This window comes from Panulirus ornatus, chromosome 31, assembly GCF_036320965.1.
Source record: "Panulirus ornatus isolate Po-2019 chromosome 31, ASM3632096v1, whole genome shotgun sequence".
In the NCBI taxonomy this organism is placed as follows: Eukaryota; Metazoa; Arthropoda; class Malacostraca; order Decapoda; family Palinuridae; genus Panulirus; species Panulirus ornatus.
The window spans coordinates 14179609-14206837 of record NC_092254.1 but is presented as its reverse complement, the minus strand read 5'-3'; the positions used below and the strand labels follow the sequence as shown (position 1 = coordinate 14206837).

The following is a 27229-nucleotide window of genomic DNA, read 5'->3' as shown; positions in this document are numbered from 1 at the left end:
CGAGATGCTTTGTACTCTCCTCTTTGTCCTTCATCCACACTACCATACTTGTTGTTCAGCTGACTTATCATCGACGAGGCGTTCCACTTGGCCATGCTGTCTAGAAAAGGCTTCCATCCATACGTCTCCCTGTATTCCAAGACCCAGCTATGCTACATGCATCATCTCTATGATTTCTCCCTGTGTAGGTCGAGGGGAAATGGTTTACACGTATATATCAAAGATGGTATAGGTACTCCTCTTCACAAGCTGCTTCCGTACACCACAAGACTTCGACGCACTAGTGAGTGTAAAGCTCATTAAGCCACTTAAAGCAGGTCGTCAGCTGAGTCAGCTGTCCTTTGTTGATGTGCGAACGCTAGCTGTGCAAAGGTTCATCGATCAGCTGTTCTGTCCCCATGGCTGCTGCAGAGGGTTGTGGTTGTGAAGGGTGGGTGGGGATAAAAGAAAAAAATGTAGGATTAGCGAGGAGTTGTTGGGAGCTTGTGTTAAGCCCACGAGAGCTGAAATGAAAAAAATGGTCTCTCGACCCTTTTTTAGGGGGGTGTCTAGAGTACTGCTTCGCCTGACTGAGTGAGGTATTACTCGGCCGTGTCAGGAGGGAGGCGTGGAGTGAGTGCAGTCACTAATGAGTCGTCACGCTGTCCAGTGTGCTATGCAGGTTGCGTTTATCTGTCCTGCATTGTCGGTTTTCATTCCAACAGCAATACAGAGACACTAGTCTGAGTATGTCTGTTCCTTGAAGCTTTGGTAGATGGTAGAAGGAATATCATGACTTTTGCAGAGCTCTCAAGACCATAATAGGATGTGGGTGGTTCCCGGACGACGGTAGCATGGCTTGGGTCCGTGTGAGTTCAGCAACCATCATGACTTCACAACCATTCTGCTGGTGGAACTAGACTGGTGTCCTTCTCCCACTTCATCACCTTTCCTCTCTGCTGTTGCTGATTCATGGAGGGACGAGGAAGAATGAAGTAGGAGGGAGAGAAAATAGTCCAATTTCACCAGCAGAATGGCTGTGCAGAAATCATTGTTCTCACACGCGAAAAGTGGCCTTAGATAATGGCCACTTCACCATTATTTGTAATCATATATTACATAGATCAAGACTGATAGAGGTTATGGTTCCAGGTTTTAGTATCCTTAATGAAGCAATGAAGCCTTTTAAGAGTTCAGAACCCTGTGAGTGAAACAGGTTTCAGATATTTTGAAGCTTTCCCTTAAAAATCTCCTTTTAGGGGTCGAGATATCAAACCTTCAAGAGGTCCACAGATGTTACTGCTGGCCAATACCACGGCAGATCAGACCTGGCGATCTGGTCGCTCGTTGAACCTGGCGAAAATGGTCTTTCAAATAGAACGAATATGCTTTTATTGTCTTTAGGATTTCGATGCTCCAAGTCTTTTCGCTTTACACGAAGGTCCTTGACACTAGATTCTAATTTCAGGTGGTGAAATGTCTATTTACACTCGCTGGGGACTTAATTGGAAAGGCTTCATTGAACTACGCAGGATGTCTGAAGGAAGGAGAAAAATGAGGGCGACTACATGAAGGAGGTAAGTGTTGTATAGAGGTCAGTATAGTGTGGGATGGTTGGCCTGCATGAGGGTCTACCGAGGGGCGCTCCAAGCGTGACGTCTTAAGATGATAACGATTTACCTGTGGATGCCAGGGATTCGAACCCCGATCCTACCGCGTCGCAGGCCGGTATGCTAACCATTGTACCACGAGGTTACTAAAGCTTTCCATCTCGGACCAACCAATGGTACATGAGATCCCATGTGACCTGAGAGGGTCGGGAAAGCCTGAAAGGTTACGAATCCTTGGCACCCAGAGGTAGATCGTCATTTGTTCCATTTGTCCAGTGCATGTTGGAGATGTCTGTCTACACGTCTTATACATGTAGCAGAAAATCGTCATCTCCCTACCATACATAATTATGTAATGATGACATTCAGAAAAAGAAAATTGCATTAATTTATGTACATATTGAGTCATTAAGATGATCAAGGACAGTAGATCCCAAACATATTGGTACGACTCTTGACTATGGTAATATGACAGTTGGGTCCATGATGGCTCGGCCTTTGATTCAAGGTTGGGTCAAAGGCTCAGCCATCATACCCAAGGGTCGTGCCCAAGGGCCGTCCCGTCGTGCTTAAGGAGTTAACACATGTTCAAATGCAGTATCACGTTAGGTTAGGATATCTAGGATGACAGACGTTCTAATCCCGAGTCATTGGGTCTGGCAGGGGTCAGAGTGCCCAACTTAGAATATAAATCCTGGTGCTCCTTGCCCAACTTGGAATACACTCGTGTAACTTTCGAAGAAACTTCAGGTTAAGGACTGAAGAGGTCCACTTATTGTGGAGTTCAACCCTGCAGAACCCCAGGATTTGAATGGAGTTGAATCACTCGACCTGTTGGAATCTGACAAATGAAAGGGATCTCAGAATCACATCCCATTCTTATCCAGGACTAACTAAGGCCTGTCTCAATCATCTGTAGTTGTTAGATAGTATCGTGCATGCGACATGTACGAGATAATGAACGCTGAACACAGTAACGAAAAGTGTATTTCACGACGAAACTTTGTGATCAAAGTTGTTTATGTGTAGCAAGGTATATATATATATCATACACACCTCCAACAGCCAGGATCGAACCCGGGGCCCCTGTGCAGCAGGCGGGAGCGCAGGGGTCCCGGGTTCGATCCTGGCTGTTGGAGGTTTGTATGTTCTATGAAGGTGCGCGGTCATATACACTTTGTGTGTATACATATATACAGGTTCTCATCCCAACTAATTAGCATCTAATATTATTGATAGGCTTGTTACACGCTCCTGACCTCGTTAGACTTGCGTCTTGCACTGACATGAAAGCGACATATGCCGGAGTATATGGTCAAAGGGAAGAAGGTTGGAGGAGGTTGAATCCTGAATGTCTGTAGAAAGGATCTGATCATAACTGACGTCCCTGAGATCTGTATAAAGGATTCGAATCTTCTTGGGAATCCCCTTAGAAACCCACCAAGTCGATTGTAAAAGTAGGATACATCACGAATCGAAGCCAAAGCGACGTCGGAGGGAATGAATCGAGACATCACGAATGTTACGGACTGACCGTGCGTAGATGTGGTCTCGTCCTCGTCCAGATACGAGTACGAAATGATTCTTATTTTTTTTACGGGTGATAATCGAGTTGATCTTTTTCGATGCGTTATGATTGGAAATGCTTTGTGCGTGATTGGCGAATGATTTTTACGCACGGTGAGTTGATTTTTTTATCCTGTGATAATGATTGTGTGTGTGTGTGTGTGTGTGTGTGTGTGTGTGTGTGTGTCTTCGTCAGATTACTTCCATGTGACGATCATTTTCCTTGTGATGATTAAAATTCTTCCACTCGTGGTGATCACCGTTGAAGTTTGGCGATCAAGAAGTTGTCAGGGAGGCGAGCCACGACCTGCTGCTGCTGATGGTGGGAGTGATGCAGAAACCAGATGCTCCGGCAGCGCCTTCGTCAGCCAAACATCGAAGATCCGCAGGGGCGGCGACGAAGGAAAGGGTTTCGTCGCTTCTTCTTCTTCTTCTTCTTATGAGGTCGGGACGCCTCGCTCACTGGAACAGACTCGACATCAAGCCATACCATCCCAGACGTGTGTGGCTGTGTTTACCTTCAATGTATCTCATCTTCAGGGTGTTGAAGGGCGTCGCTTGCCTCGAATCATCGTCTTGCCAATTATATTTTCCCATCAGGTGCAAGACCAGAGGAGGAGTGATACGGGAAGTTGAAATGACTCGTGCAATAATCCGTTTCATCTCGTATGATTAGTATGATGTACTTTATTATCGTATCTTATCTGTGGTTTAACGTATCTTGCGTTATCGTACGTGCCGCACAAAAAGGAGGAATGAGTGTCGTTTTTAGGAGCAAGTTCAGGAGATGCATTGGTCGGGTCTGTCTGAAAAGGGGTTCCATGAGTGTGGGGGAGGGGGTGTGTTGTAAGGAGGGGGTTATGGTGAAGAGAGAGAGAGAGAGAGAGAAAGAGAGAGAGAGAGAGAGAGAGAGAGAGAGAGAGAGAGAGAGAGAGAGAGAGAGAGAGAGAGAGAGAGAGAGGACGTTATTTAGGGGGAGATGAGGGTGGAGATGTGAGAGATGAGAGTTACTGGGAGAGAGATTATCGTGAAGGAGTGAGAGGCTAGGATTTGCCTGGGAGGTTTATGATGGAAGTGTGTGAGAGATAGAGTAGTGGGAGTTAGTGGAGGGGACTGCGTTGGAGAGAGAGAGAGAAAGAGAGAGAGAGAGAGAGAGAGAGAGAGAGAGAGAGAGAGAGAGAGAGAGAGAGAGAGAGGAGGTAGGTAGATACTGGAGGGAAGGCGATCCCTGGGAGTGGGGAAACGGAGGAGTGCAAATGGATTTCTGACCCCCAGACAACTGGTACAAGTTGGCAGAGGGTTGATCCATCGGAAGAGCCACGTCCCTCACTGGTTGATCGCTGTAATTAAAACCAACAGTCATGATGAGATCCAGAGTTGCACAGATTGGAGGTGGAAATGTTTGCCAGCTTGGATATCAGAGTTGCAAATTAATTTCTTCCAATAAGAAGTGATGTCATGTCGACTTCATTCCGACTGTGAACACCCACACACCCACACGCACACACACACACACACACACAGACACACGCACACACACACACACACAAACACAAACACACGAGTGTCGAACTCTCCCTGTATATACAAGTAATTACGTAGACCTACACACATACACACACACACACACACGCGAGTGTAGAACGCTCTCCCTGTAGTGTAAAAGTAAGTAATTACGTGGAGCTAATTACATAGCGTTCATTAATAAAGAAGTAAAACCTCTCCCTTGCGTCCAGCGTCTCGGGGGGCCACCTAAAAAGCACCCCATCACATCTCTGCCGCTTCACCAAGTGAGCGAGACGACCCGCTGTTAACAGGCTTCTCGCTCGGCCTCCAAGCATCCATCCACGTTAAAAGTGAAACACTTTCATAATTTGTCAGTTAATCACCCGAGTTAACGAGCTCTGCTCACAGGGTAAGCACCCTCCTTCTCGTACTCTGGGATTAGGGTAGATTAGGTTCTGCGAAACTCGAGGTTAAAAGATGGGGCACTTGGCTCATTTCATGCCAAGGATGAAAGTTAGAGTGTTTATTGATTTGATTGAAGTTTAGATACTCTGTCCAATGTGACGGAAGGCGAATTTTCTTCATTTTCTTACTGGGTTTGTGTCTGTTGTGTTAGTGAGGAAGCGTCAGGAACAGAAGCAGAATGGCATCATTGGCTCACATCTACACTGGAGTTGTCGTGTTTACACTACACGGAAGTACACCCTTGATTTCCTCTGTTATCTCCCTCATGCATTCCTCATTAATCGACGTAAAATTCAAGTTCGTTTTCCCCTCCTGTTGCAAGAACCCAAAGACTTTCTTCCGTACTTTCTTCAGTCGGACTTCTTTATTTATCCTCAACATCCTTAGAAAGTCTCGCGTCCAGACTCGTCTTTTCAGATGAATTTCGGTCTTTTTAGTTTCTACTGTGACCAGACGTCTGAGCTGCAGTCAGCAGCCTCAGCTCGATGTCCACTGACCATCGGCGTTGCCTCGAGCTGAGGTTCAAGTCGTTCCTTCAACTCGGTTCGATGTCCATCAGTCTTAGGTCGCTGCATTCTCTTGAATTTCAGTCCTTGTTGGCCTTACTTCCCCAATTGAAGTTGAGACAGTTCTCCCTCCTTGCCCAATCCTTCTGTAGGATTGTCTCCCTCTCCTGGAGGGCGCTGCCTTGGATGGGTGGGTGGGTGGAATCTTCCTCACTCCAGGACAGACTAGGAAGACCTTCTTTTCCTCTCTCTTACCCTAAGCTGCCTCTGAACCCTCCTCAGGAAGATATTAAACGAAGCATCTGGGGGGTTTTATTGGCCGGAGACGCTTCCTGCTTCGCCCTCTCTCTCTCTCTCTCTCTCTCTCTCTCTCTCTCTCTCTCTCTCTCTCTCTCTCTCTCTCTCTCTCTCGAACAGAGAGGGGGCCGAAACGGAAATATGGTATGGATCGGTCTTGGCATGAAGGTGGAAGAACGGGCGTATGATTCATCAAAACAGGAGACGAGAAAAGGAATGAGTACCAGGAAAGAGAATGGTTACCCAAGCGACGGGAAAAACACCAATCCAGTGGAATTCGTTGTACTTATTGGATGAGACAAGATATGGCGTTGACCTCCAGGGAGACAAACGAAATGTTAAACGAACATCACAACTCGGTTTTCAGGTCAAAAGTGCAACGAGATATCAAATGATGAACTTTTTTTTTCTTAACGAATTTGCTTTTTAAAATTCTTAATCATTAGATTTTGAGTTATAGGAAGACTGTATAGCCTAGCCGACTGCAGGTCGCGGTAAATTCAATTCCAAGGCCAGATGGTGGAATCCAAGACATCTTTCCTCAAGTAGAAAAGAAAAAAAAAATATTCTGATATGGTTCAGAGAGAGAGAGAGAGAGAGAGAGAACATTTGTTTGGTTGAGCAACTGATGGAAGAGACGCCAGTTTGGTCGAGTGGTGGGTAAGAGGATTAAAACGTGTTACATAATGATATATATATATATATATATATATATATATATATATATATATATATATATATAGAGAGAGAGAGAGAGAGAGAGAGAGAGAGAGAGAGAGAGAGAGAGAGAGAGAGAGAGAGAGAGAGAGATTGATAACAATCGTAGGTTTCAGTAAAGTATTTAGCTATTATCAACACTTGGTAACAACGATCATTTTACTGCTGGTTATCATTTATCATTTTTTTTTAACAATTATCGAATAAATCAGATTACGAGTTATATTAAAACCGATAATGAATCCCAGGTGGGAAAAAATGACATTACATAAAATGGGGATCGACTTAGGAGCAACTAGTTGCAAAGGAAGACATTCATTTTTTTTTTCCCCCCACATTTAAAGTTTCCGAAAGTTAAATTAGACATTCGAATGACATCAGTTGGAAAGTTCGAAGAAAGGATGAACGTACGAAGGTTCGAACCCAAGGTGAACTTAAGTTGTAATTGAAGGAGTTTTTTTGAAGAAAAAAAAGAGCTTACAGCCACCACTATACACTTCGTACTTATGATCTTGATAAAGAAGATCTTGAAAGTTCACAACCTCTGCTGAAATTTGACCTTTTGAGAAAAAAGATCTGAAGTTCTCGACCATTGGTCAAGTTCACATTCAGGAAACCCGCCGAAGAGTTTCAGCAGATCAGGTGGCCAAAGGTCATGTTGAAGACACGCGCGAAAGTTCAAAGTTATTATGAGAAAGTTCTCATGAGATCGAGATCTGAAGTTCTTTGCGCGTGGAGAGAGAGAGAGAGAGAGAGAGAGAGAGAGAGAGAGAGAGAGAGAGAGAGAGAGAGAAATTCTCTCGAATGTTCCAAGGTAACAGTCGCTTCAGAGCTGACAACCGTAACTACGCAGACGCTAACAGTTTAATGGCCTCGTCGTAAACCAGATTGTCTACTGATGAAACACCCCGTTTTCTTAATAACGTTATATATGAAACACCCCGTTTTCTTAATAACGTTATATATGAAACACCCCATTTTCTTAATAACGTTATATATGAAAAACCCCGTTTTCTTAATAACGTTATATATGAAAAACCCCGTTTTCTTAATTACGTTATATATGAAACACCCCATTTTCTTAATAACGTTATATATGAAACACCCCGTTTTCTTAATTACGTTATATATGAAACACCCCATTTTCTTGATAACGTTATATATGAAACACCCCGTTTTCTTAATTACGTTATATATGAAACACCCCATTTTCTTAATAACGTTATATATGAAACACCCCGTTTTCTTAATAACGTTATATATGAAACACCCCGTTTTCTTAATTACGTTATATATGAAACACCCCATTTTCTTAATAACGTTATATATGAAAAACCACGTTTTCTTAATAACGTTATATATGAAACACCCCGTGTTCTTAATAACGTTATATATGAAAAACCCCGTTTTCTTAATAACGTTATATATGAAACACCCCATTTTCTTAATAATGTTATATATGAAAAACCCCGTTTTCTTAATAACGTTTTATATGAAAAACCCCGTTTTCTTAATAACGTTATATATGAAACACCCCATTTTCTTAATAACGTTATATATGAAAAACCCCATCTTCTTAATAACGTTATATATGAAAAACCCCGTTTTCTTAATAACGTTATATATGAAACACCCCGTTTTCTTAATAACGTTATACATTCTTTTTTTTCCTCCTTTTCGCTTTAGAATCTTTAATGGGCGTCCGGGAGAGTTGATAAGCGAGTCTTTCCAAAGGCGCCCTCCCCGGGGGCGGCGCCCTTCCCTGGCCATGCTTCTTAATTACATCGACGGAAGCTATTACTCCTGCAGAAGGTATCGCCTACCAGTGATTAGGTACTGAGCTCGATGGTCACACACGACCCCCTGATGAACATGATGGTCACACACGACCCCTGATGAGCATGATGGTCACACACGACCCCTGATGAACATGATGGTCACACACGACCCCTGATGGTCACACACGACCCCTGATGAACATGATGGTCACACACGACCCCTGATGGTCACACACGACCCCTGATGAGCATGATGGTCACACACGACCCCCTGATGAACATGATGGTCACACACGACCCCTGATGAGCATGATGGTCACACACGACCCCTGATGGTCACACACGACCCCCTGATGAACATGATGGTCACACACGACCCCCTGATGAACATGATGGTCACACACGACCCCTGATGAGCATGATGGTCACACACGACCCCTGATGAACATGATGGTCACACACGACCCCTGATGGTCACACACGACCCCTGATGAGCATGATGGTCACACACGACCCCCTGATGAACATGATGGTCACACACGACCCCTGATGAGCATGATGGTCACACACGACCCCTGATGGTCACACACGACCCCCTGATGAGCATGATGGTCACACACGACCCCTGATGAACATGATGGTCACACACGACCCCTGATGAGCATGATGGTCACACACGACCCCTGATGAACATGATGGTCACACACGACCCCTGATGGTCACACACGACCCCTGATGAACATGATGGTCACACACGACCCCTGATGGTCACACACGACCCCTGATGAACATGATGGTCACACACGACCCCTGATGGTCACACATGACCCCTGATGAACATGATGGTCACACACGACCCCTGATGGTCACACACGACCTCTGATGAGCATGATGGTCACACACGACCCCTGATGAGCATGATGGTCACACACGACCCCTGATGAACATGATGGTCACACACGACCCCTGATGGTCACACACGACCCCTGATGAACATGATGGTCACACACGACCCCTGATGGTCACACACGACCCCTGATGAACATGATGGTCACACACGACCCCTGATGGTCACACACGACCTCTGATGAGCATGATGGTCACACACGACCCCTGATGAGCATGATGGTCACACACGACCCCTGATGAGCATGATGGTCACACACGACCCCTGATGGTCACACACGACCTCTGATGAGCATGATGGTCACACACGACCCCTGATGAACATGATGGTCACACACGACCTCTGATGAACATGATGGTCACACACGACCTCTGATGAGCATGATGGTCACACACGACCCCTGATGAACATGATGGTCACACACGACCCCTGATGAACATGATGGTCACACACGACCCCTGATGAGCATGATGGTCACACACGACCCCTGATGAACATGATGGTCACACACGACCCCTGATGAGCATGGTGTGGTACCGTTATGCTCGAAGTAGTACCGTTGTGCTCAAGTTTGGCACCACTGTGCTCAAAGTAGTAGTACCGTTGTGCTCAAGTTTGGCACCACTGTGCTCAGAGTAGTAGTACCGTTGTGCTCAAGTTTGGCACCACTGTGCTCAGAAGTAGTACCGTTGTGCTCAAGTTTGGCACCACTGTGCTCAGAGTAGTAGTACCGTTGTGCTCAAGTTTGGCACCACTGTGCTCAGAGTAGTAGTACCGTTGTGCTTAAGTTTGGCATCACTGTGCTCAGAAGTAGTACCGTTGTGCTCAAGTTTGGCACCACTGTGCTCAGAGTAGTAGTACCCTTGTGCTCAAGTTTGGCACCACTGTGCTCAGAGTAGTAGTACCGTTGTGCTCAAGTTTGGCACCACTGTGCTCAGAGTAGTAGTACCGTTGTGCTCAAGTTTGGCACCACTGTGCTCAGAAGTAGTACCGTTGTGCTCAAGTTTGGCACCACTGTGCTCAGAGTAGTAGTACCGTTGTGCTCAAGTTTGGCACCACTGTGCTCAGAGTAGTAGTACCGTTGTGCTTAAGTTTGGCATCACTGTGCTCAGAAGTAGTACCGTTGTGCTCAAGTTTGGCACCACTGTGCTCAGAGTAGTAGTACCGTTGTGCTCAAGTTTGGCACCACTGTGCTCAGAGTAGTAGTACCGTTGTGCTCAAGTTTGGCACCACTGTGCTCAGAGTAGTAGTACCGTTGTGCTCAAGTTTGGCACCACTATGCTCAGAAGTAGTACCGTTGTGCTCAAGTTTGGCACCATTGGCTCAGAGTAGTAGTACGGTTGTGCTCAAGGTTGGCACCACTGTACTCAGAGCAGTAGTACCGTTGTGCTTAAGTTTGGCATCACTGTGCTCAAAGTAGTAGTACCGTCGGGCTCAAAAATGGTACCATGGGGCTCTGCGTACTCACGTCGGGTTCAAGGCTCTTACACTGCTGAGCATACGTGTGTACATGATTCAGAATATATATGTTTTGGACAATCATATGTTTACCAAATGGCGTCCTAGCTTCGTCTCTTCGATGTATATCAACTGACTGTTATATTTCTCTCTTGTGTCTCCCCTGATGATGTGATTATGACACGAAAGTGCACTTGGGAACTTTTCGTGTTTCATTTTCCCCCGTGGACTCATAGGAATATCTTGATCACGCTCAAAATTGTGATCCTTTCCAACATGTATATATATATATGAATAACGTATGTATTCTACGATGTATATTACGTTCGTACTTTACGGTATATATCTATATAAACTTAAATACAACGTATACAACCAAGTAACGAAGTAAAATGATGGAAATTTGTCACGCACAACATCCCAAATTTTTACCCCAACCCTCCCGCAAGATGTGCTGGCCTTATTGAAGGAAGTGGGGGGATCGGGAGGAGGAGGAGGGAAGGTGGAGTGGAGTTCCCCAATAGAAATTGGTCAGAGTTGCATACAACTTTGGCTAAGGAGCTGGAGAATATATATATATATATTTTTTTTCTTTTTGCCCGACTTGTACGTTGGAGGGTTCTCCTCCAGCCAGGGAAGGATGTCATATTAAATACCTTTGCTGAATAAGATGATATATATATATATATATATATATATATATATATATATATATATATATATATATATTTTTTTTTTTTTTTTTCTTTTTTTTTTCCGCTGTCTCCCGCGTTTGCGAGGTAGCGCAAGGAAACAGACGAAAGAAATGGCCCAACCCACCCCCATACACATGCCTTGATTCAATCCACTGACACCACGTCAACCCCGGTATACCACATCGATCTAATTCACTCTATTCTTTGCCCTCCGTTCACCCTCCTGCATGTTCAGGCCCCGATCACATATATATATATATATATATATATATATATATATATATATATATATATATATATATATATATATATATATATATATATTTTCCCTGGGGATAGGGGAGAAAGAATACTTCCCACGTATTCCCTGTGTGTCGTAGAAGGCGACTAAAAGGGGAGGGAGCGGGGGGCTGGAAATCCTCCCCTCTCATTTCTAATTTTCCAAAAGAAGGAATAGAGAAGGGGGCCAAGTGAGGATATTGCCTCTAGGGCTCAGTCCTTCGTTCATAACGCTACCTCGCTAACGCGGGAAATGGCGAATATATGTATATATGGCGACGAGGGCTATACATTCTATTGAACTTTTGCTGACGAACTGAAAACTTCTTCTCGAGGCCAAAATTTACATATAAGATTGGCAAGACTTCGTCGAATTTGCAGTTTCTTAAAGCCATGAAAAGCGCCTTCTATAATACTGTAACTTTGTGAGCAGCTTTGTATTATTTATGAATTTTTATTCTTTATTTTCATTTTTACCTTATGTGGCGCCACGGCAAGTTACTGCTGCTGCTCCTGCTGCTGAAGTCGCTAAAGTTGAGAGTTAGCTGAAAGTTAGCGCTTACAGCGTTGTTGTTGGTGGTGTTCTTGATTGGCCTTTCTCGCTACACTACGGATTATTCTTATAGATTTTTTTTCATTGAGGAAAAAAATGTAAGAAAAAAAAAGAGGGATTAAATGGTTATTCCTCCTGGTTGCGGTGTGGGTGACTGGATGAGAATATAGATCGATAGATACCTATGATTTCCCTAATGTGATGACGCTCGTTTACTCCAATCTATTGCTCTCTCTCTCTCTCTCTCTCTCTCTCTCTCTCTCTCTCTCTCTCTCTCTCTCTCTCTCTCTCGATGAGCTAACTTTCAGCAGTCCGTCAGTGTGAATCGGTGATTGGGTTAGACTCCACTAGTTTGGCCACTGCAATTTAGAGCACTCTTGTCGCAGGTCCTTGGGTGTTCCTCATAGCTCTGTCCACACACACACACACACACACACACACACACACACAGTGGTTGGCATTGCTGACCATGAATCAGCTGGGGACAGCCCGGGATCGAATCCTGGGTATGGCAGTCTGTATACACCCCATCCGGGTGTTCGTTCTCCCCTTAGGGTCGGTCGATAAATGGGTACCTGTGCTTAGGCTGGTGTGTGTGTGTGTGTGTGTGTGTGTGTGTGTGTGTGAGTGTACATACATAGGAGTAAAGACAAGGTTCATATATGCAAGGTTAAGAGACATGGCAACGCGAGAGACTATACCCATTACACACACACACACACACACACACACTCACACACACACTCACGAGAGCCTCCGTGGTGCAGGGGTCAGAGTTGCGACCTTCCAGTCAAACGGGGCTGGGTTCGATATCTCGAAATGGGCAGACGGTTCACAGCCAACCCAGCTGTTCATCCTTCCCTTTAGGGGGTTAGGTCGATGAATGGGTGCCTGGTGTAAGCTGAAGTATGTATATGTACGTGTATACATAATGTTAAGGCAATGTGTACTTATATACAAAGGTGAGAGAGGTACATAACACACAAATAGTAATCGCACACATTGCATCTATCGATGTTGTCCCCCCCCCAAACAAAACCTGCTCACAGAAAACGAGCTTAGGCTATAGAAGCCTTGAACAGAATGTGCAGTTTAATCCAATTTCAACAGCTCACTTTTGCTATGCATTAAGTGGACTGAACACTTCCCACTTTACGGGCGAAGGTACAGTAAAACATTAGATTTACCTGGCGGGCTATTTTGGTCCAATAGAATAGCGGATTATACACACCTGTGTGTACCATAGGAATGAATGGGCTACATACATAGTGATTGTGTATATGTGGTCTTACAGTAGTTCATATGATCTGACGAAGGTGGTGAGAAAGTGTTTCTATTTTTTTTTACACTTGGTGGATGAAGGGCCGCAAGCACCTTGACACCACACCACACCACACCACACCACACCACGTCACACCACACCACACCATACCACACCACGCCACACCACACCACGCCACACCACACCACACCACGCCACGCCACACCACACCACACCACACCACACCACACCATACCACGCCACACCACACACGCAACTCTATTGCCAGGGACAGTAGTACCAGAGGTATATTAAATGTGGCTCAGTGATCCAGAGGGAGTTAACCTGTTCGAAGCCAGCCCACCACACGAGATGAAGACAATGTACAGACACATTACGTTGACTGAACACTTTCCATACATCTAAACATACTCGATGATGATGATGATCCGTTTTTCTTGAGGAATTATTAAATGTCGAATGAATCATTTCTAGAAATATGAACCATCAGATGATTCGTTCCTAGACGTGGAAGACGGACGTGTGGAAGCGTCAACACGCAAGGTGCTTGTGTTACCTGTGTTGTGAGCAAGTGGGGGAGCTCAGTGGTCTGTGTTTGGTCTCTCGTGACCTACAGTGAGACTATGGTATACTCGCGAGGCGTCCGATGGTGAAGTGCCTTGGCTTACAAGGGCTCTGGCTGTGTATACAGGAGGCTTGGCTCTCCACACACGAAGAATCTCGTCGATCCATCACAGACCCACTTGTCTTGCTCTTAGGACCTTGTAACCTAAAGTGGATTTGTTATTGTCTGTTGTAGATTGATTTCAGACGCCTGAGAAATAAATAATTTTCATGTTTCACTTTGAATAGATGTTCTGAAGAACATGTAGTAACATTGTGTTCTTGAGTGGAGCTTGGAGGCGAACTGTAGGAGAGTTGATTAGTCAGTGTATAGCCTAGAAATAGATATGGTAAGAGGATTGAATAAACCACTAACTACCCAGCCACATGTGTGTATCCCACCCCGCTGATCTTTATCAAAATGACTATCATTTTCACATTGTTACTACAAGTTATCGCTAATTTATGATTGGATATCGGTAGCTCACTCGGTCCATGAGCAATTTCCGTTCACCTTTTGGCCCTCGGGTAGACGAGATGACACCAGAACTTCGTAGGTTCTGGCTGGGCTGGGCTGGGCTTTTGAAGGCGCCCACACACTCGTCCGTGATCCCTAGGTGTTGGCTGGTGGGATGGCCTGCTGGATGAGGTCCTGAGCTGGCTCGAGCCGTGGTCGTCCTCTTGACGGTGTGACATCCTGACAGGGAGGAGCAGCTGTTGACAGGAGTGACGCGACTGGAGAGCGTTGGTCGCATCATCGTACATGTTGTACCAGGATACACTGGTGAACCATATCTACCCAGAGAGTTACACTGTAATGATACGATGCATCTACCAGGACATCAAACTGCCGGTGCGTCCGAGGCTTCATGGTGGAGAGGTGGAGACCAGAAGGCGTCTTCTGTTGGTGGTGTCGAGGAGGACCTTGGTCGCATGCACCGGCCCCACGTCGAGGCTATAGAGGTGCCCGAGGCGCCCACCCCATCACACCTCGTTGACCCGATGGACTTCGATGGCGCGTGACGTTGCTGCATTCATAAAGAGATGCTCCCTCCGACCCTCGACCACAGATTGGGTGAAGGGGATCTTGCGACTGCTCAAGGGATTTGGAAGAGTGACTCCTTTACCTAGAGGACGAAGATCCTCTTGCCTGTGGGACTTAAGTAGGGTGGTGGTCTAGACGAGAGGAGAGAGAGGGGGAGGTCGGAGAAATATGTTGCATCTCCACAGGAAGTGGTCAATCTTGTCCTGCCGGATACACTTCCGAGTGTAACTTGGAACATAGAGAGGCTCGTAAAGCACCGTCCGAAGTCAGGAACTCCACCATCGGTACTCCTGTACCCCGACAGTAGGGTGTAACCCCGCCAGCACAATCTGACAGGAGCGACCACACCTACCTCATTGCTTTTGTCTCGTGAGCTATTGATGCGGAGGAGAAAAAGAAATGGCCGTCAGTCGCTGTGAGAAACCTTAGAGCCGTTCAGATGTGTGGGGATAGGAACCGAGGTGGGCCACCGGGCGTCCAGTCCACGAAAAGAGAAGGAAAAAGAGAACGAAAAGTAAAGGATTCTTTACGTTTTATCAACGTCGCGATGTCTGGCAACGCTTGCCCTTAAGACGACTACACCAAACACGCTCTGCTGTTATCAACACAAGGCCGCCCCCAGTACATATAACATTAGGAATTAGAAAATGGTTTATACACATGACGAAAAGTGGAATTGGGTGAATTCTCCTGGAAGACTTTGGCCACATCTGTGAAACTGGTAATTGATCAAGAGGTGATGGTGAACTGTGTGGTACAGATGGTGGCGTTTGATGGTCTTGCTACCTTTGGCGACGGCAACTATTTTCCAGGACCCATGGGGGACAGAGAGGCGTTATAGTGTAGTGAGGCTGGGTTACACTGAAGTGAGACTGCGTTACATTGTGGTGAGGCCACAGTTTTGAGAGACTAGGATTCAATGTAGTGAGTGTACTGAGGGTGGGTTACAGTTTAGTGAGGGTGGATTACAGTGTAGCAAGACTGGGTTACAGTGTTGAGGCCATAGTATATAGAAACTAGGCTTCAGTGTAGTGGAGCTGGGTCACAGTGTAGTGAGACTGGGTTACAGTGTAGTGAGGCCAAAGTATATATAGAAACTGGGCTTCAGTGTAGTGAGGCTGGGTCACAGTATAGAGAGACTAGGTTCCTGTGTGGTGAGGCTGGACTGGTGTTCAGCAAGGGCTGCTTCACCCAGTCACTGAAAACGACTTACTGTGGCTCCCTCAGTTATGCCATAGGCCATGGAGGGGTGGCTGGCTCGCCACCTCCTCGCGTGTAACTCTGGTTTCACCACTGCCGTGAGAGACTTGGCGTTGTGACACGTTAAAAGAACGACACATAAATACTGAAGGAAGGGAAGGTTTTCTTATACTGAACGTGGCGGGGGGAAAAAAGGAGTGGTTCTCCAAACCTCATTCAAGGCAGACATTGTGTGAATATTATTTTCGTGTTGTTGCAATACAGCTTTGGTCCGCGCCACCGACCACATCCTCTTAGGAAAATGGTTTCTGGCTCAGGCTGCCTTACTGAGGCCGGTTTTTGTTGTGTGAGCTTGTGTGCTCCATGCTAAAGGAATTTGATTATTTTTTTTTCCTATAGTTTCATATAAGTGCGTCTTGAGATTACGACTTTACTGCTGTGTGTACAACAGAATGTAAGATCTTTGCACAGAATGTACTTAAACGTATGGTGATATGTGTAAATGTGTGCTAAAGTATCGCAGAAACATTAATTAATTATGCACGTATGGATACGATAACGCGTGATATCCCGCCAGCCCTGTCGTATATCACATCAGACCTTAAAACGAGCCTCATATGAAGCGTCTCTTTCTCCTTTTGTCCCTGGAATTAATACACACACACACACACACACACACACACACACCTTTTTTTTTTCCTAGGAACTCTTAAGACACGCAGGCAGCCACTGGGTTTCGGATCTGTGTGTATTTGTGATGCAGGAAAACTATAATTTAGGATCTAACCACTTTTCCAGATGCCACAAATCCTAGTTCATTAGTATTCGTGGCCACTTGTGTGATATAGGTCTATGATTAACCATAAAACCGTACACACACACACACACACACACACACACACCTTCTCTCGACCTGGGTGATTCGAGTAAGGATTAGACAAGGGGTTCTGCGGGGTCAAGTGGTGGATGAATTCCTGTTTCTCATGGACGTAAAAGTCCGCACTCAAGGGCAGGTTTCACTTCTTTCCACGTGGTACAACACATGTTCAAAGTTCATGTCTTGAACATGCATGCACATCCTCATAAGTACTCCTCACTACTGGTTACCTGTATAAAAGTTATGGTATTCATTTGGAACATTGCCGATATAAAGATAAATGAAATGGACATGCGTGATAATAGTGTCAGTTGTGGACTTGAAGCGAAATGCTGATGGAGTCTGTTCACAAACGTATCTGTTGCACTGGTTGCAACCACTCCAATGGGCAAAGCATTCCACACATTGGAAGTCCTGTTGAAGAAAGAGTACTTTGTCTCATTCGAGGTGAAACGTTTACCCATAAATTTGTATCAGTTACCATGAGTGAAATCAGACGAATCCATTCTTTAAGCAGCTCCTAAATTTGAGATCATCGCAGCTTTTGATCACTGTAAATACTTGTATTTAAATCGTATGTTAATCTTCTCTTTCCCAAGCTAAATATCAGGTTAGTCGGTTCTCAGTCCGCTGATCATCTTGGTAATTCGGCCCTGTTCTCTAACCACTTTGTCTTTATGTAGGGCGGCCAAAGCTGAACACAGTATCCAACATAGGCACGCACCAGTGAACTGTAAGGAGTAATGATGAGGTTACTGGACTTTAATTCGGTAGCGCACCCTAAGAATCCAAGAATTTTCTTCGCCCCCTTTTTACAGCTTCAGTGCGATGCTTGCTTGGCTTTTGGTCACCAGAGGTTCATACCGTAGCTCGCCTTTTCGTTCTTGGATAACCTATAACGCAGCCCATTTTCAATATCATTAAGATCTATAAGAAAGAAAACCGGGTCTATGACTGATCCCTGTGGCACACCACTTGTCACGTCTAACCATTCTGGAGCCTCGACCATTAATCTCAGCGTTTACGGCCACTCAGCAACTTTCCTGACCATCGCAGTACATTCCCATCTGTACTATGTGTCATCATAACCTTTGTTAGCAACCTTTGATTAAGAACTTTTATCAAATGTCTTTTGAAGATATGAATAGATGTTTTGTGTTGTGTGGCGCGTCATAGTCATAGCATTTCCTCGTAGTGCATAATAATGTCATCATGTTTAGGTTTTTTTTTTTGCAATAAAGTTATGTTTAGTTATATTTTGTTTATACAAGTTGGTCCATTCGTGAAATTACCAGTGGTTGTTTCAGGCATGAAATGAAATGCCAGGTATTGTTAGTCATTTAGTGAAGCGCCTCAATCCGGCAGCTATTTAATATCACGTGACTGAGACCTTTCTTTGTTCAGTTCAACGCCAGAATTCAGAAAGAGTCTTTGACGTGTGTCAGTTTGTGTCCACAGGTGTAGGCAATATCTGAGTGTGTAAGATGTCGATCTGCATTCATAGCTTTAATCCCAAAGTCCATAGTTTTTATGTACTGTATTTAGACAAAGTAACACTGATATCAGTATTAAGGAGGATTTAATGCTCTGCTCTCAACACTTAAGTGTTTATTGTTGTAAAAGATGATTTGTCTGTATAGGAAATGACAGAGGACAGTTGTGAATCATGTATATGCAAATGCAGCAACAAAAAGATACACACATTGATGAATGGGTGTCAGAATGTCTGTACAGAAACTAAATGATACTCGCGGAATCGACTGGGGAATCCAGTACCACAGCGGGAGACTCCAATAGCTTAAGCCTCGACCTACACGTTCTTCGTTGCAGTACGATCCAAACAATTGAAACCCTCATCAAGTTTCATAATTTGTCTGTCTGTGTTCTGGTGTGTAAACAGTATATTTACCTCCACCTGTGTACATATTGTCTCCTGTACTGACAAAGATTAACGTACAGTCCGTGGGAGACGGCCTCCTCCACTACGTACAGTCCGTGAGAGACGGCCTCCTCCACTACGTACAGTCCGTAGGAAACAGGCTTCTTCACCACGTACAGTCCGTGAGAGACGGCCTCCTTCACCACGTACAGTCCGTGAGAAACGACCTCCTCCTCTACGTACAGTCCGTGGGAGACGGCCTCCTTCACCACGTACAGTCGGTGAGAAACGGCCACCTCCACTGCGTAGAGTCCGTGGGAGACGGCCTCCTCCACCGCGTACAGTCCGTGAGAGACGGCCTCCTCCACTACGTACAGTCCATGAGAGACGGCCTCCTCCACTACGTACAGTCCATGAGAGACGGCCTCCTCCACTACGTACAATCCGTGAGAGACGGCCTCCTCCACTACGTACAGTCCATGAGAGACGGCCTCCTCCACTACGTACAGTCCATGAGAGACGGCCTCCTCCACTACGTACAGTCCATGAGAGACGGCCTCCTCCACTACGTACAGTCCATGAGAGACGGCCTCCTCCACTTCGTACAATCCGTGAGAGAAGGCCTCCTTCACCACGTACAGTCCGTGAGAGACTGACTCCACACGCTCAGAGGTCACAGGTCACGAATTCAGCAGCATTCCAAACTCCTCTCTTGCGGAATTCCCGCCTTCCCTCAGCATCACACGCTGCTAAGTCCTTGCTAATATCAATCGAGCATCGGCGCCCTAACTTTCTTTCTCTAGGAAGAGCCTCATCGAATCGTTTCCATCATCCTGCGGTTTATAAGTCAAGTTCAGCGTGATGAATACGCTAGCGGGATTACGTGCCAGTGTTGTATTGATTCCCAGTGTGTACAGGAGATGTCTTAGCTAACATTAGCAATTTACACACAAAGATTTGGATCAAGCCAGTGTTGTGCTGGATGGATCGAACGAAGGAGAGAGAGCTCTCGCCTCCTTCGGATAAGGATGGCCTTGCGTGACCAAAGGAGGAGGAATGATTCAGAGTGATCTTGGCCCATATGGAACGGGTCACCATGGTGACAAAGGACATGTAGAGGAATGCAGAGTTTATGCACTGTGGAAACATCACCTGCGAAATTATTCCAGCTACGGGTGTCGTAAGATAGTGGTACGCACTGTGCCCGAACCTTATGATTGTAAAGATATACGGGAGCGGTAAGATAAAGATATACCACAGCGGTAAGGTGAAGATATACTGGAGACGTAAGATAAAGATATACCGGAGACGTAAGATAAAGATATACCGGAGCCGTAAGATAAATCAGTTTAGAATATACGACTCTAGGATCACACACACACACACACACCATTCATTTCTCCTGGCAACTGAAGAGGAAGTGTGAGGGCTTAGGATGTGCAAGTTGGAACCAGGTTTTCTTTTGTGTTAGCTGAGGCTTATATATATATATATATATATATATATATATATATATATATATATATATATAGATATATATATATATATATATATATATAAGCCTGAGCCAGGTACTCATTTTATCGACGAACACCTAGGAGTGAATGAACAGTTGGGTTGACTGTGGACCGACTACCTCCACCAGGATTCGAATCTATACGCTCGACCCTGGGCGGCCCGTAAAAGCGTCACGACCAGGAGCGCTAACCGCTACACCAGGGAGGCCGACTCTACTGACGACATGATAATTGGTACGAGAGGAAACTGTGGGAGGAAGGCAATAGCCAGTGTCTGCTGAAGCAACAGCCGTAAAAGAGACATGATCCATATCGTCCAGTTCACCTGCCCGAGGAAAGACTCGAACCCAGCCAGCCTCCTGTCATTTTAACAGGCGACGCAGAAAGGGAGAGTAGGTGTGTTGATCACGTCATTATCACTCCCCGTAAAATAAGGTTTTATGTCTCGTTGTAAATGTTCAGTGTCGTAGCTGCCTCACCCCTAAGCGAGCTCTGTGCCTCTAGCCAAAGAGGGACTAAGCACTGCTAGAGGATGGGACAGATCGAGTACAGTGCCACAAATACACATGACATATTCCTCGCCATCAGCATTGCGAAAGTTTGGTCGATAACAGATAATTCATGCCTTTACTAAGACTTATGGTCATTCATTTTTAACAACATCTCTTGTCTTTTCGGTTATCAGCATTCTGTATCGCCCAGCACTCACTGGCGTGCCAATCTTGTGGCTGAAGCTTTTATGGAATGGTCATAAATGAGTTAATGGTTTACTTGCCTTCAGCTAGAGCAGTAATGTCTCCCCTTCTTCCTCCCCCGGGTTAAATCTCCCGAACTAACAGCCGGGGAGACCAAATGAAGGCTTTCCAGTCCATTAGTGTGATAGCTCACAGCTCCCTCATCCAACTCCCTTCTCCCCCCGCCGCGCCATCTTACGACGCTTTATCTCGACTTTTAGTGGCCACTGTGGCCACAAGATGTGTGTTCCTGTGAGGTGATGTGAGGTGGGGAGACCCCAAGCCCTAAACCACCCCCACCACCGCTCCCAACCCCCAGCGATTGGAACTGGTCAGGCTTCACAGTGGAGAGGAGCTTTCCTTAGTGTAATGGTAGGTCCGACGTGGTCGAAGAAATGGTTGGGACGCCTTATCAAGTAGAGGTACTTCATTGTGGTTGAGTGTGAGGGTAGTGGATGCAGGTGTCTGTTCTTTAAGCTCACGTCATCACAGATGTGAGACTTCTCTTAGGGCCTTTCTCTAGGTGTGATGGTCAGGGTTCATGGCTAGGGTCCTCTTGTGGCGATGTTGGCCAGGGGTCATGGTTGCCCCTCCACCTCATAGTGATTGTCAGAAGTCATGATTGGGGCGCCCTCCTCCTGGTGGTGTTGATGAGGGATCATGCTTGCGGCCCTTTCTCTCCTACTGGTCAGGAGGCCATGGTCAGGTCCTTCCGGAAGGTGTTAGTCAGAGGTCAAGGTTAGGGGTCTCTCTCCTGGTGGTGTTATGAGCTGGGGGCAAAGAAGGTTAGGGGGGGGACTGTTCTGCTGGTGGTGTTAGTTAGGTCTTGTTTGTTGGTAGTTGCAGGGTACAGGACCGGGCTAAGTGGTGTTGGTCAGAGTGGGGTCTTGAGTTGGGACCTCTTTTGGTAGTGTTCAGATCATGAGTTAGGGCCTCGTCTCATGGTCTTGGTCAAAGGCCATAGTTAGGTTCCTTTCGGACAGGTGTTCCTCTTGGGTCATGTATGAGGGTCTCTCCTGATGGTGTTATTCAGGATTATTCTTATCATTATTGATTATTACTATCATTATTTAGTCATGATTTGATGACCTCTTTCTGACCAAGGGCCATTCATTATGGCCGAGAAGCCCTTACCTGTGTGTAACAGTCGCCTTGTGTTAAGAAGGACTGAAAAAAAACACACCAGAACGGCTTGATTCTAAACACCTGCAGAAGGTGTTAAAGATTTTTCAATTGGTAGATGAAACTTAACGTTGACGGCCTTAATGACCCTGGTAGTTGATGGGTCTAAAGCCCAATCAACCAACTTACGACTAATGATTGATAACTTTAAGATTACCAGTGGTGTATACTGATCAGTTCCTACCAGTAACTGATCCCTTCTCCCTACATACTCTCGTTCCACCAGCAGACACGTACGCCCACCAGAAGAGCTCCTGTGCTTTCTGGAATAACCATTATTTCGCATGTGACTCAGGCCCGCCACGCACTCTCAGTTTTTCCACCGTTTTCACTGTGCAGTTAAGACAATGCGGCTGATTTTCACTGTACACGTTCAGGTTTTAAGTCTGTGGTTATATATACATATATATATATATATTTTCTTTTGGCGGGTGTGCACTGTTAAGCAGTTGAATATAAAGGAGTTCAAACATCATCATACCATTGGGTCCTTTCGAGGTTATTTGTGATAATGGAAGATATCAGAAACACACAGAATAGTGTCGTGAATGTAAGAAGACATACAGATAATACCTTGTTAAGCGGCCCAAGGACTACTCACAGACGGGCCACATGCAAAGTGTGAGTGTATGTGGTCTTAGAATCATCTTTAAAAGGTGAAGAAGGTGTTAAAGATTTTTCGATTGGTGGATCTAAGTTTACGTTGACGGCCTTAATGACACTGGCAGTTGATAAGCCTCAAGCCCAAACAAATAACCAACCTACTTCTCGAAGCGGAGCTTAAACTCAGAAGACAGCCCGGGTATTTACGGCCCAAGGGAAACGTGTTGTGATATTACTCATAAGCTGAGGGAGATGATGAAAGAAAATAAGCTCACTCGAGTCGTAAGAGTTGGTCTCGTCTGCTGGTGTCTTGTGACTGGCAGGCGTGTTCATCGCTAATGGAGGGGCTCTTTAACTCCTCCACTGGGTTGCGTGAGGTCCCAGCGTGTTATGGGTAGTTAGCCAGGGGCAGAGGTTTTACGACAGGGTGCACTGGGGTGTGGTGCTGCGGGATGCAGGGTGTGGTGGTGGTGGTGGTGTGCGATGCAGGATGTGTTAGTGGTGGTGTGGTATCCAAGGTGTGGTGGTGGTGTGGGCTGCTGGGTGTGGTGATGGTGGTGATAGTGTGGTCTGCTTGGTTTGGTGGTGGTGATAGTGTGGGCTGCAGGATGTGTTAGTGATGGTTTGGGATCCAGGGTGTGGTGGTGGTGGTGATAGTGTTGTCTGCTTGGTTTGGTGGTGGTGACAGTGTGGGCTGCAGGACGTGATGGTGGTGGTAGTAGTGTGGTTTGCAGGGTGTGGTGATGGTTGTGGTGTGGGATGCAGGATGTGGTGGTAGTGGTGTGGGTTGCAGGATGTAGTTGCAGTGTTAAGTGTGGTGATCGGGGAACATCCACAAATGCCCATAACCATAATGTGTTTAGGATAGTAACATTACAGTCTGTAGGGTATTGGTATTTCAGCACTGTATTGTCTCTTGATAATCCATACATACCAATACCCACTGGTGTAATATGTAATGTCCTCCATTGAACGACAGGATGGGGAGACGACCTCTCCAGTGACCGTGGATGTAACACAAAATTTTGGCGACCTCTTGCCTGGTTCACCTTCGATTAACATCGTACTGACTTTCTCAGAAGGTGGACTGAAGCCCCACCTACTCTCCTAGAAACAAACTCACGAGGTGAGGCGGTGACCAAGCTCAGGATTAGGCCAGAGGCCAAATGGGAGAAATCCCTGTAATTTCTTGGAGAGCAGCTATCTTAACCACACGCTCGTTGTCTGACAGTCGAGACGGGTCCCAGACGGGAGATGCAATCATGGACAGTCTATTTCTTGTTCTGGTTTGATCGAGGTTCTTGTTATAGCTCTTGTTGTACTTCTTCAAACTACAGCCGAGACCCTGCTCAACCTGCTCTGCTTCTGTGTACTAACTTTCACCTTTTGGAAGCACGCCCTGGTTCACCCTATCCCTACAAAAGGAGACCGTGTTGACCCCCACCAGTTATATCGTACCAGCTCCGTCGTTTCTTTGTCGAAACTCTTTGAATCTCTTCTTAATCCTATTTCTTCTTAAAGACTTGGAATCCATTCTGGTCTTTCAGATCAGCAATACGACTTTCTGGGTTTTCAGAGTTTATTGGTGATCGTCTCACCTGTATGACTCTCCTTTTGTCCTCCTTTCTTAGGGATTTCGGTGAACCTTTCGTCGTAGCTCTCAACATCTTTAAAGCACTTGACAGGATGTGGCGTAAATCTTTGCTTACAGAGTGAGATAAGAAACCTTACTTCATTGAACCACCACATCCTAGTCGCCTTGAACTGTGGGGATTTTCTCTCCTGTACTTTTCGTTCCTCTCTTCTTGGTCTGTCAAAACCTGGAATTGGTCATTTGTTTAAAATGAATTTCTAAGAATATTCTAACTGTATTAAGAGCGCTGAACACTCTTAGATGCTTCAGTCCTTGGCTGAAAAGCCTAGATTCTATAATCCAATTTAATCCAATCGCCTTGAAGTTTCGCAGGCATAATTTGCCCGTTGTCGACGTGCGTTCATTGTGTATGTACCCGCTACTATGGCACGCGGTCAGCTGCTGGCTGCTTTCCGTAGTTTATGTGAAGACAAGCCATACGAGGATTGACCGTCATAACATAATATGTCGTGAAGGAGCAAAATCTGCGGAGTTTACTTCCTGCTTTCGTCTCTCCCTCTTTTATTATAACCTTTCCAACCTCCACGAGTCTCATCTACCCAATATCCAAGGAGCTAAATATTTACATACAAGAGAAACATACTTGACAGAAAAGTTCGTAGGGAGATGTGTAGGAACCTACCTACCTGCTTGCTTACTATGTGTATTGTGACGCTTTATAACACACACGAAAAAATGACTTATGGGAACTTACCTTCCTTCCTGCTTGCTATGTGTATTGTGAAACTTTATAACACACATGTAGAAATGAATCTGCGTCATTTATATTGCCTTGAGAGTCCGACTGAAACATTCTATCACTTTTTCATAGATCCATGTCGGTTTCCATATGCTTTCGAAGTGTTCTCTGAGAATTTCTGTAGCCAAAAGTCTACTTATTGATGAAGAATGGCGCTACATGAATATATACTTGGCCACATTGATCACTACACTAACATCACACCTACCTTAATCTCTTTGGACCGTGGGTGCTCCCTGAAGCAACTTTCCCAAGAGCACATCCCCCATGTCCTTAATGACCACCATAGAAATTCCATAGATGTATGATAGTGATATTTCAGTTCGTACTGTACGTAAGGAGACCCAGGTGGAAACCCTGAGATGTTGACAATGGTGACCTTAACTCCATATGAAGATACGTTAGGTTATGACATCCATTGCCTCTCCCCTTCTCTGGTGTGGGGCGTTACTGACCTTGATTCTTGTGGGCGTTTCGAGGCGCTGGTCGTCCTGAGGAAGAAAGAGATATGTCTATTAGCCTATGTGCACGTGACAGCCGCGTACATCTCTTGCGACCACTACATAACAGTCGTACATTTACTTTATTCACCTTTTGTGAATGAGCAGCTCACGCCTGATGAAGATCTCATTAATGAATAAAGATGTATACTTTACAACGGGTTACACTCAGTGTATACTCGTTACGTCGTTGAAGACTCACTCAGTATACGAAGTGGTCCTTAGGGAAGGTATTGACGTATTCCATAGTATTCGTACCGTCCATGAAGAAAAGACTTCGAGGATGTCGAGCACTTGTCTTAATTTCCCGCGCGCTGGACCCGCTGGTCTTCAGCCAACCTCGAGCGAGGTCGCTGTTTCGCGCACAACCCTCTCGTTCACCCGCATGTTTCCTGGAGCGTTGGTTCAACCATGCCGTCTTCTTGGAGGTGGGAATTGTATGCCGATGAGGCATATGATGTCTCCACTAAGAAAAGGCAACTGCATCGAACGGACGTTGGGTTTAGGGTAAAGATGATGGTTGATGACAACGCTCAGGCAGCTGAGGAGGCGAGACTGGCGAACGTGTAACACGTCATACGTCATTTCTCTCTCTCTCTCTCTCTCTCTCTCTCTCTCTCTCTCTCTTGGAGAATTACGTCAGAAAATCAACATGGATCAAGAGACGGAGGAATTGACTACACACAAAAAGATCTACACAATCTGGGTTGAGGCTTAGGTGGGTGAGCGAGTGCTGACGTGCGTTCACTGTGTGTGTACCTGCCTGCCACTTCGGGTCGTGGGTCGGCTGCTGCTGTCCGTAGCTTATTTGAAGATCAGCCATACGAGGATTGACCGTTATGGCAGCTCTTGTCCTATGGGACCACCTCTGTGGAATGATCTTGATATGAGTGATGTACTGTTTTAGAATGACGAGGATATGACACGGGAGATCCTGCTGATGGTATGGGATGGAAAACTGGCTGAAGTCCATCTACGATGACAGGCAAGAAAACTGCAGACGAGAATGTTACTAATGATGCTTTGTGTACACGTGAACAGCAACTGTTGCGTCTCGCTGAATGGGTGAAGGTAAGAGTGGACGAGATGTGGCACAGA

The 27229-nt window shown here is 45.6% G+C and overlaps 1 protein-coding gene across 1 annotated transcript in view; it reads right to left on the bottom strand.

Moving 5' to 3' along the window:
• LOC139758857 (uncharacterized) overlaps positions 1-27229 on the bottom strand; it is a 549125-nt gene that overhangs the window by 284333 nt on the left and 237563 nt on the right. The window contains exon 4 of the mRNA XM_071680722.1: positions 26087-26122. Within this exon, the coding sequence (XP_071536823.1) occupies positions 26087-26122 (36 nt within the window). The remainder of the gene's footprint in view (positions 1-26086; positions 26123-27229) is intronic.